The 18995-nt window shown below is 41.7% G+C and overlaps 2 protein-coding genes and 1 long non-coding RNA gene across 5 annotated transcripts in view; 2 read left to right on the top strand and 1 right to left on the bottom strand.

Moving 5' to 3' along the window:
• The first annotated feature begins 448 nt into the window (after positions 1-448).
• Positions 449-7439, top strand: hepacam2 (HEPACAM family member 2). 2 transcript variants are annotated; one of them, XM_019889726.1, is made up of 9 exons: positions 449-638; positions 4109-4468; positions 4553-4840; positions 4981-5280; positions 5882-6007; positions 6122-6143; positions 6233-6267; positions 6952-7025; positions 7120-7439. In XM_019889726.1, the coding sequence occupies exons 1-9, from the start codon at positions 581-583 to the stop codon at positions 7228-7230; spliced, it is 1374 nt and encodes a 457-aa protein (XP_019745285.1). In that variant the 5' UTR covers positions 449-580; the 3' UTR covers positions 7231-7439. The 2 variants fall into 2 exon arrangements, with proteins under 2 accessions (XP_019745285.1, XP_019745284.1); XM_019889725.1 differs by having other exon boundaries at positions 6215-6267.
• A 475-nt stretch (positions 7440-7914) lies between these two features.
• LOC109527679 (uncharacterized) lies at positions 7915-9821 on the bottom strand. The gene is made up of 4 exons (XR_002170568.1): positions 9700-9821; positions 8432-8532; positions 8020-8220; positions 7915-7956 (listed from the first exon to the last, which is right to left on the bottom strand). It is a non-coding gene; the product is annotated as an uncharacterized LOC109527679 (long non-coding RNA).
• vps50 (VPS50 subunit of EARP/GARPII complex) overlaps positions 9501-18995 on the top strand; it is a 49303-nt gene continuing 39808 nt past the window's right edge. For both annotated transcript variants that reach the window (XM_019889724.1, XM_019889723.1), the window contains exons 1-4: positions 9501-9661; positions 10892-10960; positions 15894-16016; positions 16771-16842. In XM_019889724.1, coding sequence (XP_019745283.1) covers positions 9629-9661; positions 10892-10960; positions 15894-16016; positions 16771-16842 — 297 coding nt within the window. In that variant the 5' untranslated portion in view covers positions 9501-9628. The remainder of the gene's footprint in view (positions 9662-10891; positions 10961-15893; positions 16017-16770; positions 16843-18995) is intronic.

Below are 18995 nucleotides of genomic sequence, written 5' to 3'. Positions count from 1 at the left end.
TTTCAGATGGACGAGGTTCTGCACCTTCAGGACAACCTGAAGGTCAGCGATGTGAACGCTTAATTAAGCAGAGCAATATCAGTTTTGCCGTTTCCCAAATCATGTCACAGCACGACCGCTTTATACCAAATTTTAGTCGTGTACTTCTAAGCTGTCTAACTGCTTTTTTTTTCCCTGCCCCTCCCGACACATGCACACACCTTAAGGGATTGATGTAAAAAGCTGGCGTTTTACCGTCAAGATTCAGGTTTCCAAGTCTGGCGTTGAAACTATTAATTTACACGCGCATGTCTCAGTTTCTGTGACGAAATGAAACCTCCAGCCTTAAGGCAGGACTATGTTTGTGTGTGTGTGTGGGGGGGGGGCATACTGTCCTTCCACTCAGGTGGACCTCTTCTTCTTCTTCCCCCACCTGATGTCACATGGGAGGAGCCTTGCTGCTGAAGCTAGCTCATCTCATTTCCCTGGCAAATGTAGTCACCACAACCAGTCGCACTTCTCTACTCCCTCCTCAATCATCACTATACCGCCTCCCTTGTTTATTTCTCATTCCTCACAAGTCCCAAGAGGATAAGATGTCATGGAGGCCATGGGGGGAATGGTACTTCACATCTGCTTGCTGCTGGTCCTGCTAACAGGTGAGCGCTGCTGATGGGATGATGTGATGGATGAAAAAGGGTAACATGTAGGAAGATTTAATTTTTATTATTATTATTATTATTTATTTTTATTTTTTTAGAAGTGAGAATATGTTAAATGAGACATTTGTCTGCAGCAATTACACGGATCCGAGATGCAGTCTTGGTATATTTTTTTTAATGTTTAGTTTAAAATGAAAATATAACATGAACAATACAAAAAGAACATTCAGAACCAAAACGCACCCAAAAGGGCATTCTCTCACCTCTTGTCACCATTAAAAAAAAAAAAGCAGCTTTATAAGTTACTCTAATTGGAATATGTCTTCAGTAAATTGTGTGATGTGGATCTTGTTTATTGACACATTCTTTTCATCCATAATCCTCATTGTGTAACTTCGCTTTTTGAATGTTGCCAGCTCGAGAATAATTTTTCAAAAGGCAGTGGAAACAAGAAGTGGGCAACACCACTGCTCTGTGACTCATTTTGAGACAACCTTACCCAAACACAACATCTAAAATTAACCGCTACATCCTTAAGGAGATGTGTTTGTCTTATCTTTGAGCAAGGTGGGAGACCTAAACTTGCTTTTGGACACGCACTGGCTGACTTTATTTAGTATCCAAACAACTTACTTGGTTGTGAAGGTGATAAGAGGCAGGTGTGAGTATGTATGGGCCTTCACTCGCAATTGTTTGGAAGTGCATGTATGCCCTTCCTTACCTTGAGTGTTTGTGTGTGTGTGTGTGTGTGTGTGTGTGTGTGTGTGTGTGTGTGTGTGTGTGTGTGTGTGTGTGTGTGTGTGTGTGCGTGCGTGCACAAGCTTTACCATCACTGCAGCAGTGTATGACCACAACAATGACCACTTTGTTTGGGGCAACAGTTAAGCAGCGGGCTCGGCACACTTCTCCTCATTTTGTCTTTTCAGTGTGTCCCAGCTGGTGTAAATGAAGGCACACGCCTGCTTGTGACAACACACACACACTCACACAAAACACAGAAACTCGCCTGCAGGCCTGGGAGAGTTGAACGTGTTGCAAGGGTGTGGGTGCCGCATCTATTATTTAGCACATAACGGCTAGCAGAGTAGTTAAAGTCATTGTGATAAGGAGCATGGAAACATGGAGTAACAGGAGGAAGTAGCATTTGGTCGGAAAGGAGGTGTGTGTGTGTGTGTGTGTGTGTGTGTGTGTGTGTGTGTGTGTGTGTGTGTGTGTGTGTGTGTGTGTGTGAAACTTACAACTTTTTACACAGTATTTATTTTTGAGATTTATTTACAACGGGAAATGGCTTAAGTGAGCACATAATAACAATAATTTCATCTCTTGGATCGAGAATGACTTCTGATTCTGTGTATATCAAACGTTTACCTAATTTTAACCTCACTACAAGCACACCAACCTGCTCTGATTAGATTTGAAGGACAGATAAGCTTAACTTGCAAATTGGATTTTCCATGTCAAATTGAAACTCCTGCCATTTGCATTCGATCTGCGTGAAGGGTGTTTGAATAGTGATGACTTTTTAATGATTACCTCTCCTCATCCAAACTTAGCGCGTTATTTTGGCGCAAGATTTGACAGCTATAATTATTATTTTTTTCATGATGAAAAAGTTTCGATTCTTTGAAAAACACAAATTGGAATCTCACTTTGGAAGTGATTTTAAGCTAATGTTAGCTGATTAATTATTATCATTTTATGTTTGAGCATCATATCATTTCATGTTAAGAATACCTACATTATATTCTGTTGTTTAATAATTGCTTAGACGTGTTTTATGTTGATAGCTTCTGATTGGCTGAAGAAAAGAAAAGCAGGAAGTGTTTTAATTGCCGAGAAGAGTGTGTTCTCGATCGTACAGACTTCTTTTCAATAAAGTGGCGTTCAAACGGAATCCATCTCTCCTTTTGCCGTTTCGTAAAGTAGAGCCATCCATTCAAAAACAACGAACCCCTCAACTTACATGACCACCAAGCAGAGAATGTGCCTTTATGGCTAATGCTAGCCTTCAAATAAGCACATGGTGGACCTTCACTTTACAACTTAATGCAGTTAGTTAGCAAACCGACTATGCCCTGCTTAAAAATGTATTTTGAATTTCAGAAAGTTCTCAGTTGAGTTTCTCTGTGACATAGTTCAGCTCAATGACATCAAACTATACACATAATTATGTGTGTGTGTATATTCATATCTATAAAAATAATGAAAACCGTGAAAAGGATAGTTCGAAGATATCCCAATGTGAGCAAACAGTGAGAGTCTCTTTGCAAGTTAGTGGCTCACAGTACCGCCACCCCCTCACATGCTGTTTGCTCTCAGCCTGGCATCCAAACAGAAACTGAAAAACGACTTCATTCCACTTTTTCGACTTTACAAAAGAAAAAAAAAAGTGCGCCAAAAGCAATCAGTAATCGTGAAGATCCCCCCCTGCCAAAAGACACCAGCCATCTCAAATGAAATATTAATGATGCTTCTGTAACACAATGAAGGACAGGAAAAACCCCCCAGCAGATTTAATATGCGGGTCATATTAATTGTGCTGAACTTACAATGTCGGCATTGTTTGAAACACAATTTGTTGAAGTGAGAAGTTGTTGAGCATTGTGTTGACAAGCTTCCCTGGCAACTGCCCTCAACAGCAGACAGCGAGGTGCTACACATCAACAGTTATCCAGTGCCTTTAGACCGCCCGTGTGTTTGCTTTGTGTGGCGTGAGGTTGAAAGACAGGTCTTGTCCTTGTCAAACAACAATGACAGCAGTGACTTGTGTCAATATTAGCTCATTACAGTTTGAGGATCTGGACAACTTGGAGAAAAGGATAGAGATAGTCCAAATAACCTCTGAGACCAAGCCTATAGTCGTTGAGCAAGGCCCCATTAATGGTTTGACATGAGCAAGTTACACTCCCTGTTAGGCATTTCAGCACATTTCAATGAGGAGACATGAAATGCAAATTCTCACTTTCAGTTCTGATTAACCCAGTATGGGAAGTAGTGCACAGTACAGTGCTGTGTTGTTTCTCTTCAACCTGGAAATGATCATTCCGATGAAGAGATGTGTCTAAATGTAGACCCCCCCCCCTCCCCCCCGACAGAGAACGATGTTTCTTCGCAACATGTGTTGCCCAGTTTATATCATGTTTCTGATCAGTTTTTTTTTTTCCCTTTTGGGTCACGTGAGCTGTAGCTTGGCCCTGGAGGTGGGATATACCCTGAACTAGGCAATATCACAATGTCGTAGAATGAGATTTTCAAATTGCAAAGCATGCAATTATCACAAAAAAAAAACAAACAAAAAAAATATTTTGGTCGGATGGTAGGCTTTTTTTTTTTTTTTTTTATATATAATCACAATTGGAATATTGAGGGGAAAACATTGCAATAAGATGATTTTAAAAACTCGTCCAGCCCTACACTGGACTGTGTTCAGTGACTTTAAAAACCAAATCTTCTTCCTCATCTCACAGATGTCAGTGCAAGATTCATCCATGTCCCTTCATCAATACGCCACGGTATCGAGGGAAAGTCCCTCCGCCTGCCGGTTGAGATATACTTCCGTTTGGATGAGGTGGATATCCAGGGATCGTGGTCCCACACCACCACGAGCGGCAACAGGACCATTCTGGTGACATTTACCAAAGAGTCCTCCATTCCTAACATGATGTACCGCAACCGCATCTTTTTCAAAGAGCCCAATATGTCTTTGCTGATACGAATATTAAACCAGCGCGATGAAGGCGATTATCACCTCAACCTGAACATCGAGTTTCTCAACAAGTCGGGGCGGGTTTTCATAGAGGAGCACACAGTGCGTGTCACTGTGGATGGTGAGTTGACTTGAGTTTGATGCATCATTTCATGTCAGTTATTGTAGCAATCTCTAAATGCACACCGTTGTATTTGCTTCTCAGTTCCCGTATCCACGCCAGTAATCGAAAAGAGCCCATCTTATGCAGTCGTTGAAGACAAGGCCAACGTGACGTGGACATGTTCGGTGGAGAGAGGAACGAGAGTTGTGTTTCAGTGGTACAGAGACAATGTCCTTCTGGGTGTCAGTGACAGATATCACTTTTCCAAAGACAAGTCCACGCTACTGATCAGTCCCGTGAAAAAGGAGGACAAGGGAAGTTACCGCTGTGTGGCGAGCAACCCCGTCAGCCAGGAGAGATGCAGAAAGGCCTCGGAGCTCACCGTTTACTGTGAGTGGGCTTTCTCCTTCATCGGGTCCAATCTATGCCTTTCTTTGACAGTTGACCGTGTGCGAGTTTCGAGATGGTTGGAGATTGAATTTTCTGATGTATGACTTTTGTTTTCCCTGACCCATTTATATCCTCCCTAGATGGCCCGTACAACTTAGAGGTGAACTCTGACCAAGGCCTCCGCACAGGGGAGGTGTTCACCATCAACCCAGGAGAAGTGGTCTTCTTTGAGTGCCAGGCTGAATCCAACCCGCCCAACAGCTACGTGTGGCTCTCCAAGCGGCGCAACACGACGCGGGTCATCACCGAGGGCCCGCACTTGGAGGTTGTCTCCTACAAACTGGCCCAGGCTGAGGAGTACCTGTGCCGTGCCTTCAACAATGTCACGCAGAAGCAAGACGAGACCCAGTTTACCTTGGTGGTCGCCAGCCTTGGAACAGGTGGGTGGAAAATGACGAGAATCAAAAGCGCGGGGTGTTTCGGGGAATTGCGCGATAAACATTCAGTGAAATCAGATGAGGTTTTATTACGTGGAGGGCGACCAATTCCGCGCTTGGCAGGCAAGTGAAACCTGATTATGACTACTATGGCTCATGAACAGCGCATTTTTATCTCCGTTGCTAGGTTTCACTGCCTGGAGTCCGTATTAAAGTTCAGTGTGTGGGAAAGTAAACAGAGCATAACAGCTGTTGTATTTGTTGACGAAGTTTTATAGCATGCGGAGAGACTGTGTGCTGAATGGAACGTTGATATGTTGTCACGGTGATGGGGAGAAAAGGCTCAGCGATGGCTTATGCTGATTACTGGTTAGGGTTTAACTAGTGCACAGAAGCCGGGGTGACTTGAATTTCTTTTATTTTTATTTTTCATCAATGACTTACAACGACTAACTACTACAATTTGGATGACAACATTTTGCACTCTTTTTTTGTATGCAGCGGTACTCCAACCTTAGCCCCCTCCTGTTCCAAAGTCGGCTAATGCAGTCCAAATGCAGTATAAACATGAGTAATTTGTAGTCCCTCCCGTGTTTGTTTGCAGGAAAAGAGAAGCACACCCAGGATAATAATGCTGTCTCCCCGCTGGCTGTTATTACTTTGTGTTCTTTGTTCATCATCGGCAGCATGCTGCTGGTATTTTTTAGGAAAGCCTGTCACCCAAAAAGAGGTTAGATAGCCCTTTTTGCAACTCCCATACTCAGTTATCACGCATGATTCCACATTTTCTCGACTGCCTCATGTATTCATTTTTCATTTTCCCTCCTTCCATCTTATCCCGCAGTGCTCATGAGAATTTATAACAGGTAAGGACAAAAGCAAACTATTCAATGAAGTCATGCGATTCAAATACAGATTGGTATCATCTTCTACTTAGAACAACTTTTTTTTGCAGACCAATCTCTGATCAGAAACGACCACATCGATCAGGTAAGACGCTGCTTCTATCACAACTCTTCTGTACACACGTGTATTAGTCATTCTTTTTCATGACAGGTTCGGAATAAACCGATTAATGTTTCGGATCCCAGAAATTCAGTCACAGACAAAATGCGAATAACAAAAATGTTTATGATCAAAAACACAAAACAGAAAACGCTAGACACAAGGATCCAGGGGGGGGGGGGGGGGGAATGGGGAATTAACAAAAGGCGCTTGCAAACAAAAATAAATAAAGACAGACATGACATTTCACTCACTCTTAATTGTGGAGCTTGACCTTCCACATTGCAAAAATATGTTTCTCGAGTTAATTGGAGTCTTAAAATGAACTGTAAGTGTGAATGTGAGTGCAAATGATCATTTGTTAGCATTCTGCGATTGGGCAGTGGGCCAATCAGGGGTACACGTACGCTGCTGAAAGTCACTCACTTGTGACCCTAATGAGGATAAGCGGTACTGAAAATGAAAGGAAAGATGTTCTCCATGTCAACATTGTAACTAATTTCAAACTTTTATTTTCAGTTAAATAGATTGCACAGTATGTCATAGGCACATATGTTTAAAATATCAGCTGTATGAGACTTAAGCACGCCATACTGTCACATTCTGACAGTTTGAGTCAAGACGGGACTATCACCTCATGATCTAATTATAGAATATATTCATCAACAGGCCATGAAGATGCATCTGAAGACTTTGGCATCTATGAATTTGTCTCCATGCCTGGGAAAATTGAATCTGCACAAGTATGTTTTTTTTTTTCTTTTTCTCAAACCCACATTTGCCCCCAAAAGCAGCAAGAGCTGGTAAATGGATGTTTTTCTCCCTACTGTCCTGCAGGCATCATGCAGATCTCTGGCTCGGCTGGAGTCACTTCAGGATATGCACACCACAATCTACGATGTCATCAGACATGTTCCTGAAACCCCTGGGCAGAATTTTCTCAAGTGACTTTTAAGTCCTCGCCTTAAAAAATATGATTTGGGTATGTCTTGAGACTCTTGTCAAAGCCCAAGGCACTGCTTTTAGTGACTCACTGTTTGCACAAGAGCTGATAGAGACCTGTGCGAGTACACAATCTTATTGTGCACTGTTGTGGTCCACACTCCAGGACAGATAATTTATTTGACTGAGGTCATTTTGCTGTCATCCCATTTTTTTTTAAAACAGGATTTTCTTACATTTTCTACAGGAAATTTGTGTCAGAAAGACATTGCAAGAGAGAGAGAGAGAGAGAGAGAGAGAGAGAGAGAGAGAGAGAGAGAGAGAGAGAGAGAGAGAGAGAGAGAGAATCATATTTAAAACTTATTCCTTAATTGAAAAAAAAAATATTTAATGTGGTTTTAAAATACTGAGTTTAATGAGACTAGTGCTTTATTAAGTATTTTTGTAACTTATGGTAGTGAGTGAGGCGAAAAACTGTAAATACTGTTCATAGGTTATACTGAGATTCATTTATAATATGATTCCATTTCTAGGTTTCCTTAAGATCTGTTTATTCCTTTTTGAAACCTTTAACCCATTTTCTATACATGTAGCATTTGTCTGCACGGATAAAGATGAATGTCAAAAAGGGGAATGAATCCTTTTTAAATTAATGTACAGTTTGCATTTGTATCTCTGTTTTTTATTTGAATAAATATGACTACAGGTACATGACTTTTGTTTTTAACAACCCTTCAGGCTGAAAACAATCACTTTTGGTCTGGAAAAACAAAACAAACCAAAAAAAAACACAACAACAACAAAAAAAAAAAAAACAAGAGCCCCTGTCACTTGTTCTGTCACTTGTGAAAGACTTGCAATCGCTACAGACTAGTTGGTTTGGTTGGAGACATGATGCATTGGTGTGCAGCGTACCGGCTGTGATGGTGAGACATACGCAAGAGCGGACTGATGCTTCAGTATGATGAGCGCACTCCAACAACTGCTGCTGGCACCCTGTTATGAGATGATGAAAAATAAAGTGTCTGTTGTTGGTGTATGCACTATATGAGACAACCAGACACTCAAAATACTCTGAGGTCAGCCGATACTTGCTGGGGAGTGTAGGATAAGAATGAATCCCCCTTGTCAAGAAATTTTAATATTCATGAGAATTTAACATGGCAGATCCTGAACAAAAATAAGCACTTTATTAAATGAACCTCACCTCGAATTACATTATGACCTAGCGAATGAAGTCGTTGTGAGTGGGTCATGCCATCTGTTAGCAGCGTATGCTTGAGGGGAGGCTCCTCTTTGGCTGAATGCCTAGAAATACCTAAAAAAGAGCTTGCTCACCTTCATTTGACTGGGAAATAGCCTGGAGCTTCATTAACCAAGCAGGAACAATAGATCATTGTGTCTCCCGATTTTACCAAATACGCCTAAGGTGAAAGTTACAAGGCCATAGGTATAGTGGCTCTGTCATAGTGCAGTGTCATTTGCTATTCAATCGTTCTAGTAGAAACATGCGATATTATAGACTGCATTTCTAACCATTCAGACTATGAACAAATAGTCTTCAATAAAACTCAGAGTTGTTGTTGTTTTGGTTTGCGCCACCAGGGGCCGCTAAAACGTGTTATTTGCGTGATTCGTTTGACACAAACACAAATCTATTTGCACACTGCAGTCCAGAGTAAGAATTCGTTTTTACCAATAAATGAACAACAAAAGGGTTTGCGAAGAGAGAAGCAGTTTTTGTTTTCTTTTGCTCTGATGACAAGACTATGAACAAATAGTCTTCAATAAAACTCAGAGTTGTTGTTGTTTTGGTTTGCGCCACCAGGGGCCGCTACAACGTGTTATTTGCATGATTCGTTTGACACAAACACAAATCCATTTGCACACTGCAGTACAGAGTAAGAATTCGTTTTTATCAATAAATCAACAACAAAAGAAGGTTTTGCGAAGAGAGAAGCAGTTTCTTTGTTATCTTTTGCTCTGATGACAGTGTGAATTAAAGTAGGCACGCAAATATAATTATCATGTCAAGCAGGGTATTTAGGGCAAGAGAAACTGTTCAGGTTTATCACCTGATCAAGTGGGCGAATACAATGTTGTTGTGCCGAATGTAATCAGTGTAAAACTAATGAGCAATTTGTGTTAGATATCGTGCTTTTTACTGTTACGTTTTAATATAGGCGCCAATTATTGGGCAAGGTCTGTTAGAAGAAAAAACCTAAAAAACTACGTTTCCCATGATGCTTTAGAACGTGACAGGCAAGCCACCGCCTTGCTCACAAGTCACGTGACTGCCAACTATGGCGTCCCTCACCGTATTGATGTAGGCGTATCGCTAACATGACAACATAGCTGAAACGATCGCCATTTACATGACCAGTGGACAGATTTCAGTGCTAACATGCAGAAGATCAAGTCTCTCATGGCCCGACAGGTAAGTGAAGTGAACCTACGTAAAATGACTTGCCTGACCTTTATTGCAGACGCAGCTGGAGAACTTGCTAGCATGATGGCTAAGGTGGAAATTTGACAGGTGTCAATCGAGTAACCAGTCCAAGTGCACGTATAACCGGCGTAGCGGGTGTCTTGACTTTATAACATAACTAGGATATGAGGAAAAAGCTCATCGTATGCAAACCACAGTGCGTTCGTATATAACGGACATAACAATCCCATAATAGTGCATTATTTACTGTCTGTACAATATAATAGAACACAACACGTGTGTCTATTGCATTTTTGGGGGTGAATTTTTTTTGTCGATGATAACCAACGTAGCCATAATACATTGCTTGACACGTTGACATGCCCTAAGATTTTCACAAAACTCTGATTTCCGTCTTTTTCCCCCTTCGATGAGCACTTGACAGTGACAAAAAACAAGTTTTTCTTTTGCCTCTTCTGAGATTTACGTTATTTTTCCTGCTACTAAGCTTCGAAATTTTTTTCCCCCCCAGCAGTTTTTGTTTCAATGCTGGCCACATTAAGTCCCACAGAAAGTAGAGCAGTAAATGTCTAATTTTAAGATGAGATAAGAAAACATTTATTTGTCTCACAATGGAGAAATTCCCAATTTCCAGGAGCAAAATTATGAAAGGGTGAAAGTAGAAAACAAAAACTATATAAATAAATATAAGGTTTTCAGGATGTCCCACAGAAAGTAGAGCAGTAAATGTCTAATTTTTTAAAGAAGAAAACATTTATTTGTCTCACAATGGAGAAATTCCCAATTTACAGGAGCAAAATTATGAAAGGGAGAAAGTAGAAAACAAAAACTATATAAATAAATACAAGGTTTTCAGGACCGTCTATTCAAATAGCCTTTTATTATTATTATTATTATTCATCTGTTTTTAATTTTCACAACTGCAGTGGTGCCTTGAGATACGAAGGACCCGACTTACCAACCCAGGGCTCGAGACTAATTTTATGCCCCATTTGCACTGCTGCAGCCAACAATTTTTTCTTTGGTGCACCAGCGAAAAAATTAGGTGCACCCAAATTTTTCAACTGCATTCAAAACCGGAGTTTCATAGATTCAAACTTTTTTTAAAATGCGTTGAACGATATAAAAAAATGCCTGAAGCTATTAACTCAATTTCATTCATAAAAATGGAATTAATTGCCCAGCCATATTTTAATGTATTTTGTTTATTTCTCTCAGGGTCTAAAAAGCCCTCAGGAGAGTATGACAGACCTCAGTCCCACGGAAAACTTGAGGATCCCAAGCAAGGTAAATTTAAGCAGTCTTCTTATCATTATGTGGATATATTATAGTGTCGCTACATATGTAATATTTATTTTTCTTATTTTACCCCGATAAGAACACTGAGATGATGGAACATTTCTGCGGTTTTGTAATGAAAGCATGCCTTTTGAGATTAGATTGACTGCAATGGAGGGGGTTCGAATTTACCCAAATATAAGGTGTGTATGTGTCAGAGTCTTACTGCCACTGTGGTTCATTACAATTCACTCCCACGAGGTTTCCAGGAGCAGAAGCGAGACTGAAGGCCAACATTTATTTCAATTCAGGACTTCATCTCATTTACCACCGAACCAAGAGTGTGAAATAAGTTCTCCTCCAGTAGGTCACTCTCTTTTTGATAGGGTGTATGGGAACACAGTCAGTCATGCTTAATTGCATGAGATGACTCAGCAGATTGCTACCTTGTAACATGGTTTGATGCTCATTTTAAACGAATGCAGTCCCTTTTGAATAGTTGGCTTTGTATCCATTTCTCAGTGAACACAAGAGCAATTATAAATTTTTTTAGGATCTTTAGGTTGACCCTTTTTTCATGACTCAGGGGTCAAGTCCTTGTTCTTCATTTTGCTTTGAGAACAGCAAGAAGTACGGAATCAGTGTACAGTTGCACATGGATACTCAAAAGTGTAGAAATGTCACCTGAGAATGGAATATCTGTGGGTAACCATGACGACAGGATGCTCATTGCTCGAGTATACGTTTACCCAATGGCTTTACCTTGTTCTTCATTTTGCTTTGAGAACAGCAAGAAGTACGGAATCAGTGTACAGTTGCACATGGATACTCAAAAGTGTAGAAATGTCACCTGAGAATGGAATATCTGTGGGTAACCATGACGACAGAGGATGCTCGTTGCTCGAGTATACGTTTACCCAATGGCTTTAATTTTTCATCACTTTCACAGCTTGACATCATTCCTGTGTCATGAGTCGCGATTCAAATCATTTGGCTTCCACCAGGAGCCGAGAGCAACATCTGGCTCACTGATGGTCGATGAACGAAGATGCATCACCCATCATCGGACATGACTCGCACATTGAAGCAGGGAATGAGAGGATTGGCAAAGGTTGAGTTTCCTTCTGAGTCATGGGAAGAGCTCAGACCCAGATGAAAAAATATATACATATAAATCGTGAGAATGTACACGGATATAAAAACACAGCTCACCAAAAATGGGAAAAATCTTTTTTTTTTTTTGCAAGATATAAAGCCCATGTAATGAATTTATTTACATATTTTTCGGGACAAATTTAGTCATTTCATGGGAAGAGCTCAGACCCAGATGAAAAAATATAAATCGTGAGAATGTGCACGGATATAAAAACACAGCTCACCAAAAATGGGACAAATCGTTTTTTTTTTTTTGCAAGATATAAAGCCCATATAATGAATTTATTTACATATTTTTGGGGACAAATTTAGTCATAGAGCAATAGAAATGGAAAATACCGAACAAATTGCTTTGGTGGAATTTTCTGTGCAACATTTTCCTGCATCTCCAAATTCTGCTACGCAAGTTGCGTGTACCCTCTTCCATCAGCAGGGGTCCCCCTTGCTTTTCTCACAGCGCAACAAGTCGAGTTGAGAGGCTGCATGTGCTCTAACAAATGAAATTTGAGGCTATACCACAATGTTTTTATTTTGCTTTATATAATTTGGAGAGGGCATGAGCACTGAGATAAATATGCATGATTTGGTCGGGGTCAGTGCCTCTCTACCTTACACTTGAGGTCTGAGGTGTATGAGAGCGTGTGGTTAAAGTTGGCCTCTGTAAATAATCTACATTGATGCTTCGAAAGACTGTTCCATCATGGAAATAATAAGCCCCCTCATTTTGCTAACCTAACCTTCATCTCAATGTTTTTATTTTGCTTTATATAATTTGGAGAGGAAATGAGCACTGTTCCATCATGGAAATAATAAGCCCCCTCATCTTGCTAACCTAACCTTCATGGCTGTCCCACGGGAATTTACATGAAGCTCCCATTGTTGAGAAACTCTTTGTTTTTGAGCAAACCTCCCGGCTATCAAGGTCCGTTTTATCCTGGTCCTGATTGTTAACATTCAGCGAGCACTCGACACTTTGATATACCCTTTGATTCTTTGATAGTGTCTGTTCAGTGTCCTGCAATTTGAATGCAAATAGATTTGTTATTTCCGGGGCTATCCAAAAAAAAAAAAAGAAACCTGGGTGAATGAATTTGCATAGAGGATGAATATTTTATTTTTTTGCATCATGCCAGTTCAAAGTGAGATCTGTTCAAAGCTTTTGAAGCACGCATGCATTGCATCCCGATGACTCTTTCAGTTTGAGTTGTGTGCAAGTTTTCCGCTTTACGGCAAGTCCAACGATGGCGGGCGACCATTGGGGGAAGGGACAGAAGAGACGCATCTTTTGTTTTGGTTTTACGCTCATCCGTCTGTCTTCGGCTCCCTCCACTAGAACTTCCACCAGCAATGAGTCATTCAACCCCCACCCCTTCTTTTCCCCCCCGCCACCCCCTCTCACTTTCTCTCCCATTTAAGTTGATTTTCCCACCCACCTTTCGTCTGGCCGCCCGTGATCTCCTGTGCCTTCACCCCTCGTTTCCAATCTCAACGCACTCGCCCACACATTTCCCTCGGGGCTTTCGCTCTCTTCTTCACCTGAGCCAAATGGCACACAGTGCTTCATTCACACGCTTCCCCATCATCCGATCATGTTATCTGAATGTTGTTCTGCTGCACCATATACTCGTACATATATGATCCGATGCGTTGGCTTTCTTACTCAGCATAATTGTCCGATACAGAGGTGTGAGCGCGAAACACGCGCACCCACAAACTTGGGGAGGGTCACATGTGTGGCACACTTGGCTGCCTCTCGGCACACTCCAGACCGATAGCAGTGTGAGAGCTGCTTTGGTGCTTGGTGGGTGTATAACAAGGTTGTCATGGCGAGCGCTTAAAAGACAGCAAGTCATCCTGTTGAGTAAGTTAAGCTTTCATGCAAATTTGCGGTTTTATTTAACCCTTCCATACACCCTGTAAGCTGATAACATGGTAAACTGTCCACTCTAGTAGACGCTGTCCCTGAAAAGGTTAATGTAACCACGTCTTAGATTGTTTATTGTAACACGCACCCTGTAAGCTGATAACATGGTAAACTGTCCACTTAATGTTAATGTAACCACGTCTTAGATTGTTTATTATAACACAAATTACTGAATTGCTTGTGTCTATTTAAAAAAAAAAAAAAAAAAAACTTCAGAAGAGGACCTTGAAATTACTGAATTGCTTGTGTCTATTTAAAAAAAAACAAAAACAAAAAAAACTTCAGAAGAGGACCTTGAAAAAAAAAATTGCATATTAAATCGCAATCTTGAGGAAAAATTAATCGGACATGCGTGAATTGCCAAAGTGCCTATGGATCGTAATCCACATCCAACCTTGCCAAGTCTATTTTTAGTTGCAATAGATTGGAATGTGCTGATGCCTCAATGTATTGATCCAACACATAAAAGAAGTCGCAGTCAGCATTACGCGTACGTGAGATGTTTTATTTAGATGTGCGCTCGAGTACAGAATGTGTATATGTTCCGTATGTAAAGCTTTATGAATTCAGATGTGGCTACGTTTGTTTGCACTTCATTACCTTATTCATCTCTTCAGGTTCACCTTTTGCAAGCTGAAATTGTTTGGCTTTTAGTGACAGTTGTTTGATCGATTGTCACGAGCACAGATACCCAGAGGGTTTAGAGCAGGGGTGTCAAACTCATTTTTAATCGCGGGCCAAATTATAGTTCCCGGTTCCCTTGGAGGGCCGTGATGACTGTGAAACCATATAAGGAAGTCAAGAATAATGGTTTATTCAACTTCAGTTTAAGTTTCTGTAATGAGGGTTTTTGGGAACAAGAAAACTTACAATAGCTCTTGTATATTACATATGAGAATTTGAATTTTTGGTTAAAATTTTAGCAAGCATCGTAGAAGTCGACATGTTTGATTTGCTTTCGCGGGCCACATAAAATGATGTGGTGGGCCAGATCTGGCCCTCGGGCCTTGACTTTGACACTGGTGGTTTAGAGGATGAATCCAAATTATTTGCAAAGTAACTTGACCTCCCCTCGAGTGCCAAGTCACTCTATCGTGCTTGTTTTCTCCTTTTACAGCCTCGCTCATCATTTAAATGGAATAATTTTGCCCGCGGTCCTTTCGGTAGCAGCAATTTCCCCTTTCAAAATGGCACATATCGAGACCTTCAAAGATCCATAAAGTGCATTTGAAGTGATGTTCATCCAAGCTCTTGGACCTTTGTGATGCTGTCAGCAACTGTTCATCAACTTTTTGCCTCTTTATAAACTGCAGACCTGAGACATTTGCTCACACTTTGTCATTGACCCGCGACCACAAACCTGCTAATTAACACTGTCGGTGGTGAGAGCTTCAAATCTGAAAGAGCGTGCGGCAAGCAGCCTCGGCGGATGCGCAGCATGTTAATCAATAAGACTCTTACGGTTCTCACGAATACTCTGAAGGGAGGGAATCTCCTTTTTGTTTTTTTTGTTTTTTTAAAGTCATTCATTTCCTGGCTTTGTTCCCCACAACCCTGACCGATATCCCTCATGAGAGCAGCGCAATGAAATAACATGTAATCTTCTCCCAAACCACACTCCTATTCCCTTTCCTTTTCTTCTCTCTGCCCCTTGTTATCCATCTCATTTTCATTCAACCCCCTTCTCACTTTGTCCTTAAGCCTCGGTGAAACTCCTCTGACTCCCTTCTTCCCGCAATGATATTTTATGTAGACTGCTGAGAGGTTTTAAACATTTTTTTTTAACGTTTCTCGGGCTGATTGTGTGTTTCCCTGCGCCGGAACTGTGTGAACGGTAAACCAAATTGTCTGTGGGTGTTTTAGGAGGAGCTGCGAGAGCTCAGGGAGCAGCCGATCGACCCTCAGGCCGAGCAGGAGATCATCGACGGCATCGAGGAGATCTACTTCTCCAACGACTCTTTTGACATGGTGCAGCACGAACTGCAGGTCGTGTAAAAATACTCTCTGTTTCAAAGTGCTTGACGAACGGAATGAACGACAACTCGCTCTCCTGTAAAACTGATGAGAAGACCGGCTCGCGGTTTCCACTTCCCCCGCGGTAACGGCAGTAATTCCATCAAGGCCACCACCGCCTGTGATAGCAATGCGGTATTTGCAATGCCTCCGAATCCGTGATCGTTATTTTGCGCTTCCTGGTTTCTCATCTGAGCTGCTGCCACTTCCTCTTCTCGTTCCATTGACATCCAGACTGATGGATTGTATCCACTGAACAGAAGGAGGGTGTGAAATCTCATTAGATTTATCTTGGTCTCACCACACCACCTGAAAATGAGACTCTCAATCAAGGGGAAAGTAATTACCTATCATCCTTTGGGGCATGGAATTGTAATATCTTCTTTACCCAGCTGAGTTTGTTTGCTGTTTACTAAATAACGTCCTCTGCCTTCTTGGCCCAACCTACATCTGATTTTCGGGTATAAATTGAGGTAATCATTTCCGTTTCATTGAATATAAGAGCAAGTCAGATCAGCGAGACAATCTTGAACCCCTCCAAATGCTTCGTGGCATATATTTTAAATTCAGATACCGAGCAGCAAATACTGTACCTCCTCGGCTCTCCCCGGGTTCGAACTTTTTCTAATGAGGATCTGTTTTGAAGCAGCAGGAGACATCGCCGCGTGATGCGTCTGTCAGCGGCTGGCGTACAAATAAACTTTGTTGTTGTTTTGTGTTTGTTTAGAAACTCCCAACCGAGTTGAACCTGCAGGACTTGGAAGAGTACCGAGACAGACTGAAGAGACAACAGGCTGCTGTAAGTCAGACGCGCTCACAGAACGGAGCTGAAAAGAATGTTTCACATTTTAAAATGATGGCATGACATGGTACAATTGTTCAGAAAAAAAATCAATACAAACAGAAATTGTCCATTCCAGGCTCACATTCTTGCCACGCCCTTTATGAACCCTAAGGGAAATGTGTTAAGTTTTGTGCGCCATTTTTGCTGAAAATTTTGAATGTCTTTTTGTACAGCAACCCTTCCTTCGTTATCAAGCCTCTCTCTTGAACTTAGTACCTGTTCCCCCGCGGGTATGGCGCGTTAGCTGCCAAACAGCCGGTAAATTGAGAGCACCCCAGACTTTATGTGACCAGCAGTGTGGCGAGCGCTATGTGATGGTAAACACTTGGAGTACATCTTGTCGCTTTCCCCTAATATGTCACAGTTAGCTTCCGGGCACCTCTGGAGAAATAGCCATGGCAACTGTTCCAGTGAACAGTCGCGCCAAAACACTCTAGCCGTGTTGTTCGGTGACACCTCCGACAGTTAGCGAGTTTCAAGTGCCGTGGGGCATTTGCAAAAAAAAATTCTTCGGGGTATAAGCGAATAAGTGCATGGAAGTGAGTGCTTACCCGCAACCCTAATGAGGAAAAGCCGTCTGGAAAGTGGATCGAAGGAGAGAAAAATCAACATCATTCAATTGCTTGTGTCAGTCTGCCGGGCTCTGATTTTAGTAAACAATCAAATGACAAATATTTTGTGCGTTTTTTTTTTTTTTTTTTCTTCTTGTAGCGCAAAGCATCAAAATGAAAATCTGAAAAATTCCTCATGAGAATCATTAAAAAAAAAAACACAAGCCTCTTTTTGTGCGCTTGAGTTATGGTAATGAATTGCTTCAATTGGGTGCTCGTGCCGGCTGGCGTGCGGTGAGCTTCTGGAAACGTCCCAGTCAACAGATTGAGAGTTAATGTATGGCTTGTGTGCAAATCTAAAGTCAAAGAAATGGCATTCATTTTCACCCTACCATGAACAGATGGTCTTAGATATGCATGCAGAATGTTTGGTTTGTTTTTTTTTTTTTTTTGCGGGATCTAAGAGTTTGCGTGCAACATGCATAATAATGCAAAACCCTAAGGAGTGGGTGAATGTTTTTTTTTTTTAAAACAGGATTTTATCAGCGAGCAACTTAACGAATTATTATTTTCGAGCAGCCTGATGAGGAATCGATTTATTGCGAGGTGACGTCAAAAAAACGTGAGCCATATGTGACGCGGTTCATCTCACCGCCACGAATGTCCCGCTGCCAGGAATGAAAAGACCATCTCGGTTCGTGGGTAGCTTTTATGTGTTTGTACATTCACGGTGTGCACAGCCAGACTCAACGGTCGCGCAGATCATTACTTCCGGGATGTGTAGTCACTGTGTGGAATGAAGCTTATCCCTGTGCAGAAGCAACGATGGTGCTTGAATGTGCTCGCCGCAGGGGTGCCCTGTGACCGGCTTCCCTTTTGTCCCAACTGAGATGCAAATATTTCCCCATTCGTAATGAGATGACAGACGGGTGCATCACCCGTACATATTAGCTGCTTTACCTGAATCCTCTTTGCCTTGGTCGAAGAGGCATTTTGTGTCATTTGGGGAGAGAACATCTGCCTTGTCTGTCCGCCACCGCATCTGAGCTTAATTGGCATCTCTGACTCACTCCCGGCAGAGGTTCATCTCCTAGCTAATTGCCTTTGCGCACTGTGAGACCTCAGCCGCCGTGAAAACCGGCGTAATCCAAAAAAAAAAAAAAAACGCACTTTGACTCACTCCACAGAAGCGGTAGCTGAGCAAATACCAGAGACGGCCATGTTCTAATAACCTGGTGGGAAAGCTGCCGTTGAAAACTTTGTGTGGCTTTGATACCTTTGCTTAAATCCTCCTTGGAAAGGGACTTTAAATTTAGCGTGTGCGCGCCTGTAGGCATGCGTATGCGGTGCTGCGAGGGGCAATGAAGTGCCTGAACACCAAATGTACAATTTACGGGAGCATATCATTCGTTACATGAAACGAGGGCGAACCACTGAATCAGTAAATTACACCACTCCTTTAAAATGGATGCACTCACTGGCCACAATTGAGTTGATTAATATTGAAATAAGATGAGGTGTAGGAGCTGTATCGTCTTGTTCATCCAATCATATACT

The sequence above is a fragment of the Hippocampus comes genome, unplaced genomic scaffold (genome assembly GCF_001891065.2).
Source record: "Hippocampus comes isolate QL1 unplaced genomic scaffold, H_comes_QL1_v1.1 scaffold337, whole genome shotgun sequence".
NCBI classification, from domain to species: Eukaryota; Metazoa; Chordata; class Actinopteri; order Syngnathiformes; family Syngnathidae; genus Hippocampus; species Hippocampus comes.
Note: the sequence above shows the minus strand (reverse complement) of the source record. Positions and strands in the feature narration are given on the sequence as shown.